The sequence below is a fragment of the Canis lupus genome, chromosome 20 (assembly GCF_011100685.1).
Source record: "Canis lupus familiaris isolate Mischka breed German Shepherd chromosome 20, alternate assembly UU_Cfam_GSD_1.0, whole genome shotgun sequence".
NCBI lineage: Eukaryota > Metazoa > Chordata > Mammalia > Carnivora > Canidae > Canis > Canis lupus.
In genome coordinates this window covers 58,601,572-58,623,877 of record NC_049241.1, presented here as the reverse complement: position 1 = coordinate 58,623,877, position 22,306 = coordinate 58,601,572, and the positions used below count along the sequence as shown (strand labels likewise).

General features: G+C 58.9%; 1 protein-coding gene and 1 pseudogene across 5 annotated transcripts; one reads left to right on the top strand and one right to left on the bottom strand.

Annotated features, from left to right (window-relative positions):
- The first annotated feature begins 456 nt into the window (after positions 1-456).
- Positions 457-9,353, top strand: LOC119864795 (TBC1 domain family member 3B-like). Of its 5 annotated transcripts, none has more exons than XM_038568099.1 (12): positions 457-545; positions 1,138-1,222; positions 1,525-1,594; positions 3,019-3,075; positions 3,107-3,117; positions 4,267-4,306; positions 4,581-4,661; positions 4,996-5,103; positions 5,621-5,730; positions 7,654-7,698; positions 8,456-8,575; positions 9,253-9,353. In XM_038568099.1, exons 1-8 carry the CDS (start codon positions 506-508, stop codon positions 5,053-5,055), a joined length of 444 nt encoding a protein of 147 aa, XP_038424027.1. In that variant the 5' UTR covers positions 457-505; the 3' UTR covers positions 5,056-5,103; positions 5,621-5,730; positions 7,654-7,698; positions 8,456-8,575; positions 9,253-9,353. The 5 variants fall into 5 exon arrangements, with proteins under 5 accessions (XP_038424027.1, XP_038424026.1, XP_038424029.1 ...); XM_038568098.1 differs by having other exon boundaries at positions 7,650-7,698; XM_038568101.1 differs by lacking the exon at positions 3,019-3,075 and having other exon boundaries at positions 7,650-7,698.
- A 3,284-nt stretch (positions 9,354-12,637) lies between these two features.
- On the bottom strand, positions 12,638-20,942 carry LOC119864616 (annotated as a pseudogene).
- Between the last annotated feature and the right edge of the window lie 1,364 nt (positions 20,943-22,306).

The following is a 22,306-nucleotide window of genomic DNA, read 5'->3' as shown; positions in this document are numbered from 1 at the left end:
CCTGCAGGGCCCGAGGATGGGAACTGAGGATGTGGGAGGGTGTCTGCATCCCCTTCCCACCCAGTGTGGGGACAGGACCCTCCCCCGGGACCCTCGGCCTTCAGGGTGGAGGACTAAGTGCTGATTGGACCCCGCCTGCCCACAGTGATGATGCAGGACCCCACTCTGGGCGGAACTGTGGTGGCCCCGGGTTCCACCGCTGCCTGGTGCCCACTCTGCGTCCGCAGACCGTCGGAGGCACTCGTGCTCTGGATCTGGCTCACAGCGACCCGACTCTCCTGCTCTCCCCAGTAGCCCAGTACTCGTCTCTCCTCAGTACCCCAACTCTCCCACTCTCCCCAGTACCCCCACCCTCCCACTCTCCCCAGTACCCCCATCCTCCCACTCTCCCCAGTACCCCCACCCTCCCACTCTCCCCAGTACCCCAACCCTCCCACTCTCCCCAGTACCCCCACCCTCCCACTCTCCCCAGTACCCCAACCCTCCCACTCTCCCCAGTACCCCAATGCAGAAAGAGGAGGCGCTCACACAGCAACAGGTCACAGGTGAGTGGCAGCTGATCCCTGCCCCCCGCAGGCCACAGTGGGGCCTGTGGGTCAGGGTGGGGGCACAGGCCACCCGGGCTGGGGTCCACAACACCCCGACCCCTCATGCGATGACCGTGAGCAGCTCCTACAGCCCTTCCACAGCCCCACGGGCTGAGAGCGGCCACCCTGCTGCCCCCGTCCAGGGAAGGAGGCTGCAGTCGGAACTCAGGCAGCTCCCCCGGGACCCCCGCTCGCCTGTAAGCCCTGTGCTGTGCAGGCAGGCACCCAAGCCATGACCTTTCCAGCCTGTCCTAGACGCATGGACCCCGACAGGGGTGACTGACACCCCCCCCATCCCGCCCTGTGCCCGCTGGGTCCCCCTGGCCCGTGAGCAGGCTTGCTCTTCACGCACTGGAACGTGGAGTCCCTCGTGCTCCCCCAGGCCCCCCTCAGGCTATTCACACATCGCTGCCCTCAGGGTGGGGAGTTTGGTCGCACTCTTGCTGGCATCAGGTTTTAATTTTGATGAAGTCCAGTCTGTCGCTCTCTCCCTTTGGTCGTGTGCTTGTGGAATCTAAGAGAAACCTTTGATCCCCGCCCCCGCCCCAAGCCCGCAGGGACACTCGCTGGCCGGCCCACCCACCACCATCTCTGCGCCGGCCCCGGGGCTGGGAGACGTCACTCCCGAGCATCAGGTGGGCAGTTCCCCGGAGCCCCTGGGTCCCCCGCCCGTGTGCTCCTGATACAGGGTTGGGAGCGCTCTGTGACCCCAGCGTGACGGCGTGTCCTAGGACAGTGGCTGGGAAGGTGGACTGTAAGTGAGCGAGGGACAGACAGGCAGCGAGGGCCTGTTTGTGATGCCTGTGCCCCTCGGGGCTACAGGGTTGTCTCCAGCTCCGGTCAGACAGAGGGGCACCTACCCAAGGGGAGCACCCGGAAGCATGTGTCCTCGGAAGGTTCTCACGCACCGTCATTCTTGGATGTGTTTGGATTGCAGCACGATGCAGGAGGACCCGGAGACCCTGCTGACCTTGCAAAGGGCCAATATCGTGGCCCAGTACCATCAGGTGAGGCCCAGAAGGGACCATAGACACTACACACCCACGACAGGGGGGACCATACCTGCAAGAGCAGATGAGGCTCAAGAGGGGATCAGAGCCAAGGATGAGCCAGGTCAGCCCAGACAAGGACCATAGTCACAAGTGAGACCCTGGGGATGGTCCCGGTGTCAGTAGCAACTAAGGGTCCATCCTGGATCCTAGTCATTGGTAGCTGAGGAGCTCAGTCACCAGGTACAGGTGAGGCCCGGGTGGGGACCAGAGTCACCAGGTCCAGATGAAGACCACAGCTACCAGGTCCAGGTGAGCCCAGGTGGGAACCAGAGTCACCAGGTTCAGGTGAGGCCAAGGTGAGGACCACAGTTGCAGATCCACATGAGGCTCAGGTGGAGACCAGAGTCACCTAGGTGAAGCCCAGTTGGGGACTAGAGTCACCAGGTCTGGGTGAAGCCCAATTGGGGACCAGAGTCACCAGGTCCGGGTGAGGGCCAGGTAGGGATCAGAGTCACCAGGTCAAGTGAGGCCCAGGTGGGGGACCACAGTCACCAGGTCAGGTGAGGCCCAGGTAGGAACCACAGTCACCAGATCCAGGTGAAGCCCAGTGGGGGACCACAGTCACCGGGTCCAGGTGAGGCCATGGTGGGGATCACAGTCACCAGGTCCCGGTGAGGCCAAGGTGGGGACCAGAGTCACCAGGTCCCGGTGAGGCCAAGGTGGGGACCAGAGTCACCAGATTCAGGTGAGGCCCAGGTGGGGACCAGAGTCACTAGGCCCAGGTGAGGCCCTGTTGGGGACCAGAGTCACCAGGCCTGGGTGAGGCCCAGTTGGGGACTAGAGTCACCAGGTCTGGTTGAGGCCCAGGTAGGGACCACAGTCACCAGGTCCGGGTGAGGCCCAGGTGGGGACCAGCGTCACCGGTTCCAGGTGAGGCCCATGTGGGGACCACCGTCACCGGGTCCAGTTGAGAGCCAGGTAGGGATCAGAGTCACCAGGTCAGGTGAGACCCAGGTAGGGATCAGAGACACCAGGTCCAGCTGAGGCCCAGGTGGGGACCACAGTCACCACGTCTGGGTGAGGCCTAGGTGGGGACCAGAGTCACCAGATCCAGGTGAGGCCCAGGTAGGGATCAGAGTCACCAGGTCCGGGTGAAGTCCAGTGGGGGACCACAGTCACCAGGTCTGGGTGAGGCCCAGGTGGGGACCACAGTCACCAGGTCAGGTGAGGCCCAGGTGGGGATCGTCACTGATAGATAGAGGCAGGTGAGGCTGTCAGGCTGCGCCCACCGGGCAGACAGGCCCTTCCTCTGGTGCCCGGCCAATCTCAGAGGGTCGGCGCTCCCTCAGGATTCAGGGGAGGGAGGAGCCCTTCTGCTCCCTCCTGTCCCCATTTCCCTGCTCTGATCAGTCCCCACCACGGAGCCCCCTCTGTTGCAGGCGCACCAAGCAGGGTCTCCGCAGGACCTGTCACTGTGCAAGGTCACCGACCACCAGGGCTTTCTTTTTTTTTTTTTTTTTCCACCAGGGCTTTCTGCAGTGAGTCCCCTGGACACCCCTCATCCATCTCGGGGGGGTGGCATTTGCCACACCTCTCTGGAGGCTGACCCCCCACCCAGGTCGGGATCTCGTCCCCTGGAGCCCTCTGAAGGCCATGTCTGCGCTTGGCTGCAGCTGAGACACCCCAGAGGACGACCTGGGACGTGGGCAAGAAGGGAGCTGGGCCTGGGGGAGGCCCCTGGACACTCAGAGGAGGGGCCCCCAAGCCTGCTTCGGGCAGGCCCAGGTGTCTGCCTCCTGCATCTGGGGGGGGGGGGTGTCCAGTCCCATCAGCAGGGGATCCCGCCTGTGAGGGGCTCTGGGGCCGGGGCGTGCTCTCCGTAGGGGGACGGCCTGGTCTGGGGCGAGTCCGCAGGGGTGCTCTCACCCACACCCCCCAGCCAGGGCCCCCACAGTCCTGAAGGCTTCTGCGGGGCTGCAGGTAGATGCCGGGGACCAGGCCAGGGCAGGGGGGGGGGCCGCAGAGGGAGGGCCTGACCAGGCAAGAGGAGGGAAGAGGAGGAGGGGGCTGCCCTGGGCGGGAACGAGGGAGGGGACAGCCCAGTGGCCTAGGTCGCAGGGGACGAGGCTGATGGGTCAACAGCCCCACGAGAACCTGACAGATGCTGGAGACCCCAGATGGGGCCCCCTCAGCCCTGCTCAAGGCCCAGTGGCTGCTGGGATGGCTCAGGGGTGGTCGTGCTCAGGGGCTCCGACAGGACAGGAGGTGAAATGGGCCAGGGTGGCAGAGGGGACAGCAGAGAGGGGAGTCAGGGGATAGCAGGGGGACGGCCAGGGGGCAGGGTGAGGCCGGCTGGACGCTGGGCAGTCAGGCCCTGGGGAGGCAGGGGGACCTCAGCAGGACGGTCACGGGGCACCCGGGCCACGCTGACAGCTCTCGGGCTGGTCCATCGAGGAGGGGGCAAGTCACCCCCTGGGGGCGCCGAGGGTCTCCGCCCAGCCCACTACCGGCAAAAACCCTTCTCAGACCCCCCAGACGCCGCCCCCCCCCCCCCGCCCTCAGGCTGCTGGCAGCCCCTGCCCTCCCTGGAGGAGCCCTGCCCTCCCCAGGCCCCTGGGTGCAGACGGGGGGGTGGGGTGTGTGGCTGTGGGGCCGGGCCTCAGGGCTCTGCGTCTCTTGCCTTCCAGGGACAAGGAGCTGCCCGGCCCCAGCCCCCGAGAGGCCAAGGTGAGAGCCCCTCCTGGGCCCCGGGCAGGACGTGGCGGGGGGGCTGGGGCCAGCTGTCTGCACCCCATCCCCCAGAACATCCCTGGGCGTCTCCCCAGTCCCTCGTCCCAGCGCTGCACGGGCTGCCGGGAACACACCCCAGACAGAGCCGCGGTCCACGGGGGGCCCTGTGCCTTCCTGGCTCCTCCGGGTCCCGCGGGGGACTGGAAGCGGCCCGAGCGCCCACCTCCAGCGGCTGGAGCCTCACCTGCGGCCCCCGCTTGTCCTCTTCCAGAAACTCCGCCAGGAGACCCGGCACGTGGACAAATGGATAAAAATGCTCAAGCGATGGGACCACTACCTCCCCAGCGAGAAGGTGGGGCGCTGGGTGCCCCCGAGGACTCTCCGTCCTGACGGGGCTGGGGGGCCGTCCTCAGTGTCCTCCTGCTCCGTCCTCAGGGGAGCCCCCTGCCTGGGAAGAGTCTGCTGGGAGCCCGAGCCTCCCCAGGCCCCGGGACAGCGGTGGGGGAGCGTCAGGTCGGGGCCACGGTCCCTGCTCCTTGTGGGGGACGGGGCCCAGCTCCAGGGAGACCCAGCCTCTCCGCAGACACCCTGGAGCTGAAGCCGGAAGCTTCCAGATGCCTCGCGCTCCCTGGGCTCCGAGGGGCCGCCCTGGGCCCCTCTCACCAGCACTGCCTTCCTCCCTGCAGCTGCGACTCCGGGTCTACAAGGGAGTCCCGCCCCATGTGCGGGGACAGGTGTGGCTGTGATTGCTGAACATCGACCAGGTTAAGGCCAGGAATGCCGGGAAATTCCAGGTGGGACCCGTCCACTCCCCGTGGACCCTCGGTCCCCTCCCTGCCCAGGGCTGACCCTCCATGTCCCTTCCCCACTCGGGCTGAACTCCCGTGTCCCCTCCCCACCCGGGCTGATCCTCCATGTCCCCTCCCTGTCCAGGGCTGACCCCCTGTCCTCTCCCTTCCAGGACGAACCCCCATGTCCCCTCCCCACCCAGGCTAATCCCCCATGTCTCCTCCCCACCTGGGTTGATCCTCCACGTCCCCTCCCTGTCCAGGGCTGACCCTCAGTCCCCTCCCCACCCGGGCTGACCCTCAGTCCCCTCCCCGCCCACGACAGCTGGGCACAGGCCCTCACGCAGGCCCCACGGGCACGGTGGACACTCCCGCCATCCCCGGCCTCCTAGGGGAAGGGTGGAGGTTCCTGCAGGACACACTCCCATGGTGGCCCCAGGGCTCCCTGCCCAGGACGGCAGCTGCTGACAGGTCGGGGTCTGTGTCCCTGACGCCGGCTCCTCCTCCCGGGGTCTCCCCACAGGAAATGAAGGAGGCGGCCCTGGTCTCCTCCCGGGACATCATGCAGATCGACCTGGACGTCAACCGCACGTTCCGCAGTCACACCATGTTCTGGGACCGCTACGGGGTTGGGTGAGGCTGCTGGGCCAGCGGGGTTCAGGGGCCCGGGAGAGGCCCGGGGGCTTCTGTGCAGGGGACACGGGGTCTCCGAGGCCGGGGGGAGCGACGGCAGCAAACAACACACTGCCACGTGGTAGGGTGCTGGGGATGACCCCCGTGCCCCCACCCCCAGGGTCTCGGGGATGGGGAGGCCCCAGGACGGGGCCTCCAGGGGTCACCATCTAAGCTGAACCCCAAGGGGGTGAGGGGCGGCCCCGTGAAGAGCAGGGGGCCGGGGTGGGAGCATGGGGGGCAGTAAGGGGACCTGGGGGCCAGGGTGCATGGCCGCGGCTGGACCGGGACACATGGACCCTACGAGGGTCGGACAGGTCAGGGTGACACCCACCCTCGGTGCTTTATGTACTTCTGAATTCTGGGCATTTTGTTTTAGACAATTTGCAGTTGGTGAGCACACATAGCATGACGACCCCCAGATGCCGCCCCGGTCCAGGCAGGCCCTGCACTGAGCACACGGGGCACCAGGGGAAGGGGCAGGGGTCACAGCAAACCCCAGACTGGGGTTGCCTTTATCTGTAGACGTCTCCGTGTGCACCTTAGCTAAGGGGGTGCCCTGTGTCCGCAGCCCCCCACCCCATCCCCCTCAACCACCGCCCCCACGCCATCCCCCTACATCACCCCCCACACCGTCCCCCACACCCCCAGACCCCCCACCCCTACACTATCGGTCCTGCCCCCCCACAAGGACGCGGTGCAGCTGCCCCCTGTGGGACATGCTCAGCCTCCCCGGCCACCTTGGGGTTCTCTGGACGGCCTGCTCCCGTCAGAAGCCCGGGTGTCCTGTAGAGTCCCCAGGGGCCGTGGGGAGGTGGGGAAGGCAGGGAGCCCCCGACAAGGGGGTGCAGGTGGGTGGAGCAGAGGGTGCAGCTACCTCTGTGTGCAGCGGGTGGGGTGTGTGGGAGCCCGGGACCCCAGGGGTGACCTGCAGGGGCGCCAGGGGCGGGGCTGGGGAGCTGCCAGGCAAGGGTGGCTGGGCTTTCCGGGGGGCCGCTCGGACTGTCTCCCCACGAGAACTCGGTGCTTCTCCCTGCAGGGAACCTGCTGCCCCCCAGGGCCCCCGCGGCCCTCAGAGCGCAGCCAGGTCAGGCTGACCTGTGACCCCCAGCCCAGGGGGAGCCGGCCTCCAGCAGCCCGGGCCCAGGGGCCGCGGAGCTGGGGTGCAGACTCAGGCCACCGTGCGGGGGGCATCGGGCGGCTCCTGGCAGCGCTGAGGAGGCCGCACCCCATACCCCCCCGTGCTCAGATAGTGATCCCAGGGGTTCGCAGCCTGTATCGGGGTCACACCTGCACGACGTTCCCTGCTCTCCTCACGGCGGCTCAGACCTGGAGCCCCGAGATGTTCTGGGATGGGCGGGCCCAGGGTCCCCACCACAGAGTCCAGCCCAGGGACACCTGGGAAGGCCTGGGGGTGTGCTCAGGGCCACGGACGCCCCAGCTGTGTGGGCTGGGGGCAGGGGCCACGTGGGGCTGGTGGTGTTCCCGGGACACGGCGCCAGGCCAGGCCAGGGCAGGGGAGGAGAGGAGTCAGGGGCTGCGGGGACCGGGTCAGAGGGAGCACTGGCTCTCAGGGGGCATGCAGGGGGGGAGCCGCTCCAGGGCTGGAGGGGGCGCTGGCGGCACTGGGGGAGCCCAGAGCTACAAACCCCACGGTGGGAGCCGCTCGGAGGTGTCGGACACCCCAGGGTGCACTTAACCCCCGGCACACTGCACATGTGAGGTGGTGCCTGTCCCCGTGCACAGACCTGACCCCAGAGATCGGCCCCCGCGGAGGGGCCCTGCGGGCCGCCGGGGCCTGCGGGGCTGGTGTCGGCACCTCGGCGGCCTCCCTGGGCGGGGGCTGACTGAGCAGAGCCCCCCGCTGTCCCCCCTCCAAGGCAGCGAGCCCTGTTCCACGTGCTGGCGGCCTACTCCATGTATGACACCGTGAGTGTCCCTGCCCCTGCCCCCTGCCCCGCGGGCGGCCTTGTCCTGAGTGCTGGTGACCAGCAGGACTCACAGTTAGGGCCCCAGCTCCACGGCCCCGAGATGCCAGGGAGGGTCTCTCTCCTCCGGGACGGGCAGGGGGCGGGGTGCAGACCTCCCAGGGGAGGCAGGGCCTGCGTGCCTGAGGGCCGGGGCTGCCCGGGGCCCCCGCATGCACCGCGGCCGTCCTAGAGTTCGGGTCTGGACCCTGACAGACGGCACTACTGACGAGAACCCGGGCGGGGAAGGCTCCCACTGCCCTGAAGGGCACGAGGCCGAGGCACCCAGGAGGCCGCCCCCTTCCACGACGCATTCCAGAAGGGTCCCCGAGGACCCCAGCTCACACGCTCCCCGGCCCGCGGGGTGTCCTGGCCCAGCTCCCCTCGTGGGACCTGCCTGGGGCCACAGTCAGGCCCCCGACCTGCCCTCCGGGGGGTCTCCAGACCTGGCGGGTCCCCTGCAGCCTGGCACAGCTCACGGAGGCCCCTCCTGCTGGTCTGAGGACGGGGGCCCTGGCACGTGGGCCGCAGGGCTCGGTAGCGGGGCCCGGGGTGCTGGCGCCCGAGCTGGTCCGGGTGGCCCTCACCTGCCCCCCGCCCTCTGGGAGCCCCCTCCGGGAGACCAGGCTGTGAGGGAGCCGGGGGAGCCTGACACCCACGGGGAGGGCTCAGAGGGGGCCTTGGGGCGCACGCCCTCTGTGGGGCTCTGGCTCTTGCAGGAGGTGGGCTACTGCCAGGGCATGAGCAAGATCGCGGCCATCCTCCTCTCGTCCTGCCCGAGACGGACGCCTTCTGGGCGCTGGCCCAGCTGATGACAGACGACAGGCACGCCATGCACGGTAGGGGCCCGCTGGGCCGCCGGGCGGGAGGGGAGCTCAGGAGGGCCTCCCTGCAGGCTGCTGCACTGGGGGGCAGGTGGGGACCCCCCAGCCCGCCCCCCCACAGGCAAGGGCCCCGCCTCCCCGTTGGCCTCGGGGTCCCGGAGCCACGGCCACCCGCCCCACCGTCTGCAGGCTGGGCTCGCACTCCCGCTGCTCCCCCAGCCTCCCGCCCGGCTGCCTGTTTGCCCCCCAGGCCCCCCTGCCAGCCCACGGCCACACGGGGCCCGGGGGGCAGTGTCTCGACCCCCTGCCAGCACCCAGCCTCACTCCCAAGCCCCACAGAGGGCCGTGCACACCCATCACCCTCCCCATGGCCTGCACCCGCTGCCCCTCGGGGCTGGGGACCCGCCTGTACCCGCGGCGGCCCCTGCAGGAGAGAGGGTGCTGGGTCAGCCGGGCCTGGTCCTCAGCCCCAGCCCATGCCCTGTGGGGTCTCTGTGAGGACGAGGGTCCCCAGGCCCCGCGCCCCCGGCCTGGGAGGCAGCCCTGCCCTCTGGGAAGAGTGGGTCCAGTCAGGGCTCCGAGGGCAGTGGGCACACGGGGGTCAGGGCATGGGGGGAGGCCCCTGCCCCGACACCCCCACCCCGCCTGGTGCAGGAGGAGGCCCTGATAGTGGGGGCCTGGGGCCTTCTCAGGCTTCTTCGTCCCGGGCTTCCCGAAGCTCCTCAGGTTCCAGGCTCATCACGAGCGCGTCCTCCAAAGAGCTCTCCCCGACCTGAGGAAGCACATGGCGAGTGGGAGCTCCTGAGGCTCTGTTCCCGGGGCCCAGGGCAGGGGGTGGGGGCACGGCCCTCCGAGCTGCCCAGAGTTGGGGTCACGTTCCTCCCCCTGGGGCCCGGGGGCGCCCTCGGGGCTGGGCTGGGCCGTGGGGAGCGCGTCCACCTGGCTCCAGGGGCCGCGGCGTGGGGCCTGAGCACCTCCTGCCCTCCCGCCAGGACGAGGAGCAGATGTCCACCGGCATCTATACCCCAAAGTGGTTCCTGCAGTGCTTCCTCGGCCGGGTGTGGCCCCCCCGGGACCCCCACTCCCGGACCTGCCCCCTGCCCCTGGGGAGGGCCCAGCTCAGCCCCACCCTCCAGACGAGCCAGGCCCGACCCACGGTGCTCCTGGGCACGGCGGGACCATAGCCACTGGCCTGGGGGCTCCGGGGGCCCCAGGGCAAGGCCCTCTGGGTCTGACTCTCGCCCACCGCCCAGAGCGCCTCCTGAAGCTGCCCCTGGAAGGGCTCCGGGAGTTCCTCCAGGACTCTCTGGCCCAGCCCTGGGCCCTGGAGGACGAGGCGGTGCTCAGACACCTTCGGGCCTCCATGACCCAGCTCCGGGGGTTGCGGTGCGACCTGCCCCCCCCAGGTGGGCTCAGGGCCCCGGCCCCTCCCGACTCAGCCTGCTGGGGCTGCCCACAGGGGACAGAGCCCCCGGGGCCCCCGTCCTCATCTCTGGGGCTCTCCTTTTCTGCTCCAGCCTCGGGGACCCCAGGCCAAGGCTGGGCGGGCGGGCACCTACTGCAGGGCCTGGGCACCAATGTGGGGGGCTGAGCACAGGGTCAGGCCAGGGGGCCACGCGGGAGCCGTGAGGACCCCCGGGGCCCCCAGCGGGGGACACAACGCCTGCTGGAGACGCTGACCCCGTCGGCCTCTTTCCAGCGGGACCTGAGGAGTTCCCCACGAGGCCCCTGGGCCTGGAGCAAGTGTCCCCGGCGCCCGGGCCTCTCCTCCCTTCTCTGGCCTCTGAGACACCGCCCAGGGTGGAGGAGCCGGCCTCCCTGGGCCCAGCCACCCAGCCTGAGCCGCCCGGACCCCCTCCCAGCCAGGCCATCGACCAACTTCCCCCCACAGCGATGGAACTCCCTCCCCACCCTCCCAGTGCAACAAGACGGTGCAGGCAGGCGGCCCCCGGACATGGTGGGCTTCAAGACAAAAAATGGGGTCCCCTTCCCTTCGGCACCTGCCTGGGCCACCCCAGAGGCCCCGCGACAGACCAGGCCCTGGAGCACCCCCGGGACTCCCATCACGGGGTTCCCCCAGCCCCCTAGGGACGACGCTGTTGGGCCCAGGACACCTTTCCTGCCCCACGGCCACTGCAGCTCGTGCCCCTCGCTGGGCAGTGACGGGCACAGCCAAGGCAGAGCCAGGGCAGCGCTGAGCCAGCTGCCCCGAGGCCCCGCACAGGCCTGGGACCCTCTGCCCTCCACGTCCAAGGGGCAGCTCGATGCTCGCGGGCCTCGGGGGCAGAGCGTGGTGGTGAGTGCGGGGGCCCGGAGGCTCTGGCCCACCGTCACCGTGCCCTGCCTCGTCTCGCTGTCCCTCCTGGGGGGCGGCACCCCCCCCCCCCCCCGCACAGGACATCAGCCCCTGACCCAGAGGGACCTGGGCTGGCCTGGCCCCGGGCTCTGTGGGGGCAGGGGCGACTCGAGCCCCCACCAGGCCCATCACGAAAACTAATGGGATCCAGCTCCCCGGGGCCCTGGCCAGGCCTGCGTTCTGGCCCCAGGCTCAGCGAGCCTTCTCACACCCGGATGTGGCCTCCTGGGCCCTGGGCGTGCCCCACAGATCCAGGTCGCTGACCTAGGGCAGCCCTGGGATCCCGGGACACCCCAGGGCAGGGCAGCAGGGGCAGGCCCGTGGGCCCCACCCGCACCCACACCAGGAGGCAGGCTCCTCCACGTGCTGGGGCTCTAGCAGTCAGTCACCCGACCCCAGGGGGCCCGAGGCCGGGGTCCAGCTGCCCTGCGGGGACCCAGCGCAGGAGCCCAAGGGCCACAGGTCCAGGTCAGCCCTGCTGTCCCCCAGAACTGCCTCTCAACGCCCCAACCTCAGGACATGCGCCTCCACCCAGAGTCGAGTCCGCACAGGCTCCCAGGTGGGGGACTCCAGCACCCGCACCCCTGTGGGATTCCCGCTTTCCTCTAAGGACAGGAAGGTCTCCCAGGGGAAGGCGCGCACCCTCGGCTCTGAGCCCCTGTTTGCTGTTGCAAATTCAATAAAGTGTGGTTGTGTGAAAATGCATGGCCGGCTCGTTTCTGCGTCTCCCGGAGCTCTGTGCATGGGGTGCGGAGACACCCCCAGAGAGGAGGAGGGGGCACCGCCCAGGCCCCGACCAGCCCCTGCAGGGGCTCCACCAGGCACACACAGCTGACGTCCTCACGTGCCTTCCAGGGGCGGCCAGACGCCAGGGTCAGGACCTCACAGACTCTACCACGACTCAGCCTGTGCCCACGGCCAGGACGGGCCTGGGACAGAGAGACAGCCGGGGAGTCTCAGGTCACCAGGGTCTGTGCAAAGCGCCCTGGGAGGTCTGTGCTCCCTCTGTCCAGGAGGACTGGGCTGCCCGGGCTCCGGGGCACTTCCTCCCCTCCCCGCCCTGGGCCTGTGCGCCTGGGCACAGAGGGCTCGCGGGGCGGTCAGCGTGGCCCCGGAGGGGACGTCAGGACAGCAGGCCCTTGCAGCTCTCACACCTGGGCCACCCTCACTGGGCCGGCTCAGCGTGCACACCTGGTGCTGCTGGATCTCTCGCACCAGAGTGTGGAGGGCACCCTGCACGCCCTAGAGAGTAGGGGCTGGGTGAGCGTGGGGCTCGGCCTGGGGGCAGGCAGCGCAGGGGACCGAGGGACCCCAGCCCCGTCCCCACCCCGACTCCCACACACAGGCAGCCCCAGGGCTCCCCCCATGGGCAGCTGGCTCCTCAGGAGCTCCCCCCAGGGTGGCCCCGAGGTCTGGCTCCCCACTGGAGAGGCATCGGGGAGAAGAGAAGCAGCCGGTGCTCGGCGGAGACCCACTGCCACCCACAGGAATGTGGCTGAGCCGGACCTTCCAGCTCAGCTGACCCTCCGGCGGGACGGCACGGCGCGAGGGAGCCGGGTCGGCCAGGAGAACCCAGCTAGCTGCCCAGTGCCAGCACCAGAAATGATGGTGTTTCAACCATTTCAGCATCAGGACGACGCAGCCCAAGGATCAGATCGCGGCACGGCGACAGACACACACACCCCCCAAACCCAACAAATGTCGGAATCCCCCGATTGTTGTCAGACAGCAGCCGGACAGTTACAGACACGACGCTGGGGTCCCTGGTAGGACACAGGGAGGACGCTCCAGACCACGGCTGCAGAGGCGCTGGAGGCCCGGGGGATGTGCCTGCGGGTGCCGAAGGGGAGCACGGGGCGGCGGGAGGCAACCTACAGAGGGGGGCCCCTCCTGGGAAAGGACACCGGGTCCCCGCGAAGGCTCTGGATGCTGACATCTGTCCTCCTCTCCTTCAGCTTCTGGTTTCCCCCCTATTTTGTTCTTCCTGATTCTCCTTCGGTCTCCACCCTGGATCCGAGCCACTGACCACACGGGCTTCTTTACGACGTTGGGTCCCAAAAGGAGGCCGAGCTCTGGCTCCCGGGATCGGGAAGGATCATCGCCGAGGTTTATGCTGATCGCCGAGCTCGTGCCTTCCGGGCTCTTCTGTCCTGCAGAACGAAGGGAGGCACGGGCCTTACAGGGAAGGAAGCCCACTCCCACTCGGGCGGGACCGTCCCTCGTGGAGGACGTCATCTGGGCCAAGGAGTGCAAGCGGGGCGATCAAGAACAGGTCCCAGGTTAGACATAGTCCGCTTTGAGGTTTGTCCTGAAGCGAGCACTCACCTTCGATGTCATGCTTTATTAGTTCATCCATTTATTATTTGTTAAAGATGTTATTTTTATGTCCTCTCTACACCCAACATGGAGTTCAAACTCACAGTCCTGAGATCAAGGTCCCCCGACCAGGCCGGCCAGGCACCCCAGGGCCATGTTTCTCATCTCTTTGCTGGCTCGCCTATCTCTGCACCCAACTGGGACATCGAGTCCATGACGGGGGAGCTTTAGCTACCTCTGAACCCAGAAAGTTCTCTCTGTATCCCCATCCTAGAACGACCTTCGCCATTGAATAGCAATTTAAATAAATCGGCAGCCAAATGACTCCTGGTCAAGGAAATGGCCAACTTGTCACGTGTGTGGGCCCTGCTCCCTGGGCTCCCGGGGAGGCTCTGCTTTCTTTAACATCGATCAATGTCCCAATGACTCCACTGCACCTCGACGCCGGGGCTCAGTTTCTGCCCTGACACAGGCAGCACTTCGGCTTCCATTACTACCTATCAATCAATCAAAGGGAGCCTGGCTGCTCGGTGTGGTCCGTAAGAGCACGCGACTCTTGTTCTTGGGGTGGAGAGTTCAAGCCCCATGTGGGTGTAGAGATGACAGAAAAATAAAATCTTAAAAAGAAAATCAGGGATCCCTGGGTGGCGCGGCGGTTTAGCGCCTGCCTTTGGCCCAGGGCGCGATCCTGGAGACCCGGGATCGAATCCCATGTCGGGCTCCCGGTGCATGGAGCCTGCTTCTCCCTCTGCCTATGTCTCTGCCTCTTTCTCTCTGTGTGTGTGACTATCATAAATAAATAAAAATTAAAAAAAAAGAAAAAAAATCAATCAGTCGGTCTGGGGGAGACACAGCCCCGGACCCCACAGGGGCAGGGAGCCAGCTGACGGGTCTAGGCACAGTATTAGAAGCAGCAGAGCACAAAGTCAGAACTTCCAGAAGTTTGCTAGAGTGGGGGACATGCCGGCCTTGACGGTGCTCGGGAGGCGAAGTGGGGGGTGGCCCCTGGAGCGACAGGGTGGGCTCAGGGTCCCCGGGGTCCCAAGGACGGTGGCTCCAACGGTTTCCAGGCCCAGGAGCGGGGACCCCGGCCGAGAGCCGCGGGACTAGGGCCAGCTGTCTGCCCTGTGTGGCCACAAACTGCAAACCCCTGTGCAGTCACGGGGCCGCGTCCCTGGGCCAGGCCAGCAAAGGCCAGAAGTGGGAGGAGACCCTCCCGGGCGGGAGGAGCACGGGTCTCCCCCAGGGCAGCCCCTAAAACTTGGGAGATTTCAAACTCAGTCACTTGTTCGAGATCAAAAAACAAACAGAAGCTGGGCCGCAGGCAGGGTGAACGCAGGGTCTGCAGAAGCGGCGGAGGCCCCGGGGCCCGGGGGCTCCTCTGCGGAGGCCCCTGCAGACCGGGGGGGCGGGATGCTCAGCCCCAGGCCCAGGGGACCCGGCGCCCCCGCCCGCATCCCGCCCTCAGCGCGGAGGCTCGGGGGCAGCACAGCGCCACCAGCGGGAGGCCAGACCCCGCCTCTGACCCGCAGGTGCATCGCTCCCGAGGCAGGTGCATATCCCCCGAGGCAGGTGCATCGCCCCCGAGGCAGGTGCGCACCTGACGTCAGCGCCGCGGCCCCACCCCAGGCCCCGCCCCGCCCCCTCGCTGCCGCCAGGTGGACCGACCGCAGAGGCCGCAGAGCTCCAGCTCCGCGGGGAGAGCGGGGTCTAGCTTCCTCTGTACTTTGTGCTTGCTTTATTTTCATTTCTTTTCTTGGATTCTTTTTTATTAATTGCTTGATTTTAATTTTTATGTATATACCTTATATATGACTTATTTTTGTTTACTTTCATTTTCTTTCTTATTTTGGAATTTAGATTCTTTTAACAAGCAGGCCAAAACACACACAGGATCTAGTGGGTTTTTTGGGGGGAGGTGGCGGTTGCCGTTGTTGTTATTGTTGTTTTTCTTGTTTTTTTCTTTTTTTCCTTCTTTTTGGATAAAATAATGAGATGGAGAAATTCACCTCCAAAATAACCTCCTGGTACTCACAGCTAGGAAGTTCATCAGTACATATATATGATGTCTGACTAGAGTTTAAAACAATGATTATAAAGATAGCAGCTGGGCTGGGAAAAGACCACAGAAGAAAACTCGAGAATCCCTTACTGTAGAAATAAAAGAACTAAAATCTAGTCAGGCCAACGTTAAAAATGCTATAACTGAGATGCAGTCCCAAGTGGAAGCCTTAAAAACAAGAAAGGTTATGGACCATAGAGGCAGACGTGGGGAACTCAGCCACTTATTAAAACAATAACATCCATATCATAGGAGACTCAGAAGATGAGGAGAGAGAAAAAGGGGCAGAAGTTTTATTTGAACAAATTATGTAAACTTCTTTTTTTTTAAACTTATTTATGATAGTCACAGAGAGAGAGAGAGGCAGAGACACAGGCAGAGGGAGAAGCAGGCTCCATGCAGGGAGCCCGACGTGGGACTCGATCCCAGGTCTCCAGGATCACGCCCTGGGCTAAAGGCAGGCGCTAAACCGCTGCGCCACCCAGGGATCCCTATGTAAACTTCTCTAACCTGAGGAAGGACACAGACACTGAAAACGAGAGCACAGAGAACTCCCACTAAATTCAACAGAAGCCGACCATCACCAAGGCACATCGTAGTCAAATTCACAAAATACACAGACAAGGAAAGAATCTTGAAGGCGGCGGAGGAGGCGGGGTTTGTGGGGGGAGGGAGTCCTTAACCTACAAGGGAGGATGAATCGAGTTTGCAGCAGATCTGTCCACACAGACTTGGCAGCCCAGAAAGGAGTGGAAGGAAATATTCAATATACTGAATGGGAATAGTATGCAGCCAAGAATTCTTTCTTCAGCAAGGCTGTCATTCAGGATGGAAGGAGAGATAAGGAGTTTCCCAGACAGGCAAAAAATAAAGGAGTTCATGACCCCTAAACCAGTCCGGCAAGGAATCTTGTAGTGGGGGAAAAAAAGAGACCAAAACCAACAAACACTAGAAAGGACCAGAGAACATTGCCAGAAACACCAACTCTACCGGTAACACAAAGGCACTAAATTCATCTGTTTCGATAATCACTCTGAATGCAGATGGAATTAATGCTCCAATCAAAAGATATAGGATATCAGAGTGGATTAAAAAAACAAGATCCAGGATGCCTGGGTGGCTCAGGGGTTGAGCCTCTGCCTGCGGCTCAGGGTGTGATCCTGGAGTCTGGGATCGAGTCCCACATCAGGCTCCTGGTGGGGAGCCTGCTTCTCTCTCTGCCTAGGTTTCTGCCTCTCTCTCTCTCCTCTCTCTCTTTCGTGAATAAATACAATCTTTAAAAAAAACCAAACCAAGATCCATGTATATGCTGCCTACCAATGCTCACCTTAGACCTATAGATACCAGCAGATTGAAAGTCAGGGGATGGAAAATCATCTATCACGCTAATGGACATCAAAAGAAAGCTGGAGGACCCATACTTCTATCAGACAAACTAGATTTGAAACCAAACACTGGGGACACCTGGTGGCTCAGTGGTTGAGCACCTGCCTTTGGCTCAGGGTGTGATTCTGGGGTCCCAGGATCGAGTCCCACATCGGCCTTCCCTTGGGGAGCCTGCCTCTCCCTCTGCCTATGTTTCTGCCTCTGCTTCTCTCTGTGTATCTCTCATGAATAAATAAATAAATAAAATCTTTAAGTTAAAAAAAGAAAGAACAAATACTATAGGAAGAGATGAAGAAGGGCATTATTTCATAATTAAGAAGACTATCAATCTCTATCTGATTATCAGATCAAACAACTGTAAATATTTATGCCACTAACCTAAATATAGAAACCAATTAACAACAAACATACAGAAACTCACTGATAATAATACAACGACAGGGGATTTTAACACCCACTTACGATCATCGACGCAAAAATCAACAGAGGAACAATGGCTTTGACTCTCTGGACCAGAGGGACTCAACAGATAGAGTCAGAACATTTCATCCTAAAGCAGCAGAATACACATTCGTTTCAAGTGCACATGGGACACTCTCCAGAACAGATCACATCATGGGCCACAAATCAGCCCTCAACAGGTACAAGAAGATTGAGATCATACCACACACATTTTCAGACCACGACACTATTGGTCTCAAAGTCAAGAGCAAGAAAAAATTTGGACAGACCAAAAATACGTGGAGATTATGAACATCCTACTAGAGAATGAATGGAGCAACCAGGAAATTAAAGAGGAAATTTAGAAAATATATAGAAACAAATGAAAATGAAAACATGTTTCTCCAAACCTCTGGGATGCAGCAAAGGCAGTCCTAAGAGGGAAGTACATAGCAATACAGGCCTACCTCAGGAAACAAGAAGTCTCCAATATGGAACCTAACCCTACACCTAAGGGAGCTGAAAAAGGACAGCAACAAAGCCTAAAGCCTGCAGCAGAAAGGAAATAATAAAGATGAGAGCAGAAATAGACAATACAGAAACAAACAAAAAAAAAAACAGTAGAATGGAATAGCGAAACTAAGAGGCGGTTCTTCAAAATACTTAACCAAATGGATCAAGCCCTAGCCAGCCTCATCAACAAGAAAAGAGAAAGGACCCTCTCTAAATAAAAATCATAAATGAGAGAGGAGATATCACAATCAACACCAGAAAAATAAGACAATTATAAGGGAATACTATGAAAGATTATACACTAACAAACTGGGAGACCTGGAAGAAATGGACAAATCCCTAGAAATGTGCAAATGAGCAAAACTGAAATAGGAAGAAATAGAAAATGTGAACAGACCCATAACTAGCAAAGGAATTGAATCAGCAAGGCACCTGGGTGCCTCGGTGGTTGAGTGTCTGCTTTGGCTCAGGTCAGGATCCCAGGGTCCTGGGGGATTGAGCCCCACATCAGGCTCCCCGCATGGAGGAGCCTGCCTGCCTGCCTATACCTCTGCCTCTCTCTCTGTGTCTCTCATTAATAAATAAATAAAATATTTTTAAAAAGAAAAAAGATGAGAAAAGACCCAAATAAAATCACAAATGAGAAAAAAATAAAATAAAATCACAAATGAGAGAAAAACAACAACCAACACCACAGAAATACAAACAATTATAAGAGAACATTATGAAAAATTATATGCCAGCAACTTAGGAAATCTGGAAGAAATAGATCAATTCCTAGAAATAGATAACATAGCAAAAATGAAAAAGGAAGAAATAAGAAACTGGAACAGACAGGTAACCAGCAAAGAAATTGAATCGGCAATCAAAAATCTCCCAACAAACAAAGTCCAGGACCCGATGGCCTTCCCGGGGCAATTCCACCGAACATCTAAAGAAGAGTTAATGTCCATTCTTCTCAAATTATGCCCCTCCCAAAATAAAAAAGAAAAGGAAGGAAAACTTTCAAATTCATTCTATGAGGCCAGCATTACCCTGATACCAAAACCAGATAAAGACCCCACTACAAAGAGAGAGAGAGAGAGAGAGAGAGAGAACTAAAGGCCAATATCCCTAATTAACAAAGATCAAAAACTCTCAATAAAGAACTAGCACAGTGAATCCAACAATACATTAAATAAATTATTCACCATGATCAAGTGGGAGTTATTCCTGGGTTGCCAAGATGGTTCAATATTAACAAGTCAATCACTGCGATACACCACATTATTAAAAAAAAAAAAAGGATAAGAACCAAGTGACCATTTCAACAAATGCAGATAAAGCACTGACAAAACACAACATCCAGTCATGGTGAAAACCCTCAAAAAATTAAGTTTAGAGGGGATGTACCTCAACATAATAAAAACCTTAGATGAAAAACCCAGAATATCATCCTCAACAAGGAAACCCCAAGAACTTTTCCTCTACAGTCAGGACCAAGACAGGGATGTCCACCCTCATCACTCTGACTCAACACAGCCCGGAAGTCCTAGCCAGCAATCAGACAAGAAAAAGAAATAAAAGGCATCCAAATCAGCTAGGAAGATGTCAAGCTGTCACTATTTGATGATGAATGATTTTCTGTATAGAAAACCCAAAAATCTCCATGAAAAAACTGCTGAAACTGATAATTTCAGTAAAATCACAGGATACAAAGTGAACTTGCAGAAATCTGTTGCATTTCTATGCAACAATAATGAGGCAGCAGGAAGAGAAATTGAGGACTCAATCCCATGTGTACTAGCACCAAAAACAATAAGATACGTAGGATTAAGCCTAACCAAAGAGGTGAATGCTCTGCTGTAAATCCTATAGCACTGATGAAAGAAACTGAAGATGACAGAAATAAATAGAAAGGCATTTCATGCTCGTAGATTGGAAGAACAAATATTGTTAGGAAGGCTAGACCACTCAAAGCAGTGTACACATTTACCGCGATCCCCATCCACATAGCAATGGCATTGTTCACAGAGCTGGAACAAATGATCCTAAAGTTTGTATAGAACCACAGAAGATTGAAAATAGCCAAAGCGGTGTTGAAAATAAAACAAAGCTGGGGTTTCAGACCTCAAGTTATATTACAGAGTTCTAGGGATGCAAAGAGTATGGGGCGGGCACCAGAAGTAGACCCGTAAATCAATAGAACAGAATGGAAAACCGAAACGATACAAAGCTGTACCTCTGTGATCAGTTAATCTGCAAGGAAGCGGGAGAGAATATCCCGGGTGGGAGACAGTCTCTCAACCGACGGTGTTGGGACAACTAGGCGGCCACGTGCGGAAGAATGCACAGGGCCACTTTCTTCCAGAACCTGCTTTTTCTTACTTGTATAAAATAAATAGTATGGGGGTCCCTGAGTGGCTCAGCGGTTGAGCTCCTGCCTTGGCCCGGGGCGTGGTCCTGGGGTCCCAGGATCAAGTCCCACAGCGGGCTCCCAGAATGGAGCCTGCTTCTCCCTCTGCCTGTGTCTCTGCCTCTCTCTCTCTGTCTGTCTATCATGCATGCATGAATGAATGAATGAATAAATATATAATAAAAATAAATAAATAAATAAATAAATAATTAAATAGTGAGAAAGGTGTTGGTCCAGTAAAAGAAAACAAATCAGCTCAGCAGTATGAGAACAGCATGGGTAACTTTGTTTTCAGAGAGCGTGACGAAGACCGGATGGTACTGCGAACATTCTGAGACACTTTGTGGTGTCTGTACAGGATGTTCACCACGTAGATATTAGTACATGTCATCAGGGAGAGAAGGGACAAATCTCCAACGAATACCATGCTTAGAAATATTGATGATATCTCGCAATCATCGCATTGTTTTTACAATAAGCCATCTGATACCCAAGTCTATCATCGGTGGTATTCCTGTTGGCCACAGTTTGTAAAATGACCACAGAATAGATCTGGATGTTGATCATCCAGAAGAAGAGTAAAGAGGGTTGAATGAATGTAGAGATTCTGTATTTGAGCCAGGCCCATTTATGACTACTTGGAGTAATAGTCACTGCCTGAAACGTACTCTGGAGGGTGGTTGTACACAGAGAAATACTGCGGGTAACTCTGAATATAGAGCATTGTTTTACATCGAATATCGCCCATCTCCAGCCTAATTCCAAAGGATGCCATTATATTTGGAATGCCTCTGAATATGAGCACCAGGGCATTAGCCAAAATTAAGTGGGCAAGAACCACATCTACAGGATTCTTATGAGGAAGAGTTAAGGAGCTGTACATATATAATGCAAATAATAAAGAATTCCCCATGAGGGATCCCTGGGTGGCGCAGCGGTTTAGCGCCTGCCTTTGGCCCAGGGCGCGATCCTGGAGACCCGGGATCGAATCCCATATCGGGCTCCTGGTGCATAGAGCCTGCTTCTCCCTCTGCCTATGTCTCTGCCTCTCTCTCTCTCTCTCTCTCTCTCTCTGTGTGACTATCAAAAATAAATAAAAATTAAAAAAAAAAAGTTAAAAAAAAAAAAAAAAAAAAAAAAAAAAAAAAAAGAATTCCCCATGAAACCAATACAAGTTTGAAAGATAAAGATCCCCAAAATTATGTCCCTGCAAATTATTGTCTTTTAGTCTCTCCTAGATCTTCAAACCACATCCAGCACATCCCATAGACAAATACTTTGATTGTGAATGTAAATATTAAAGGTAATTGAGACTGAGAGGTAAGCTATCAAGTTTCAGGGAGTCTTCCTGCAGAATCAGCAGCTATACCGCGGTACCAAACCAAGGGACCATCGAGATTCTTAAAGATCAGAACTGTCAAGGAACAGAATTCAGTGTTTATGAAGACAGAGTATCATATGATCTGTGACAATTAATAAATGTAAACTTTGTTTAAAATGAAGTCAGGGGGCCAAAGGGGAGAGCTCTAACACCTTACCGTTCTACATCAATTACAAATCCAACAGGAAAAGAAGCACCCTACAACCTCGCCACTTTAGCCACTCCTTTACTAACCCAGCAGGAAGAAGGGCGGTCTCCTCCACCCAGGCAACAACAGCCCAGCCAGTGAGAGACTCTGGCCAATTCTGAAGACTATTTTTATATATTCTGAGATAGTTTCATTTCAAAAAATTCAATTCTTAATATATATATATTTTTTTCAGTATTCCTGTCTTTCTATGCACATTGAATACCAGTAGCATCTGTGCAATAATATTCTTCCCAAAAGCTTACTGTATTACATAGCTCTTTTTTACAGATTGTATTACTGTAGCATATATAAACATGTCACACAGATTCTGCTAGACGAAACCTATTTCACACTAGTTATATTTTGTCATGTTTGTTATAAGGTTGACTAATTTCAGACACATTATATATATATATATATATATATATATATATATATATAGTCAAATGCAGAATATCAAAACCCACAGCCAAGTTATAGATTACTTCCATCATATTCTAAATCTTTTACCTTCAGCAAGTGGACCCAGTGATCTGCTAAAAGTGGAAAACTTGGACTTACTGTAATCTCACTCCATATTCAGTTCAAAGACACTGACTGGCATGTGTCTTATGGGGCCTACCTATGTGTCTCAGGACTCGCTTAGCCCTCTACTTGAGCATTTTCTGAAATCACTGGTCAAGACTGGAGATGCCACAGACAGACC

What these genes read in the sequence shown, in the direction of transcription:
- LOC119864795 (XM_038568097.1), top strand. Translation starts at nt 506, where the DNA reads ATGCAGAAAGAGGAGGCGCTCACACAGCAACAGGTCACAG. An exon ending in CACACAGCAACAGGTCACAG is followed by an intron (nt 546 to 1,137) that starts GTGAGTGGCAGC and finishes CCCCGCCCCAAG; the next exon opens with CCCGCAGGGACACTCGCTGG. An exon ending in TCGTGGCCCAGTACCATCAG is followed by an intron (nt 1,595 to 3,106) that starts GTGAGGCCCAGA and finishes TTTTTCCACCAG; the next exon opens with GGCTTTCTGCAGTGAGTCCC.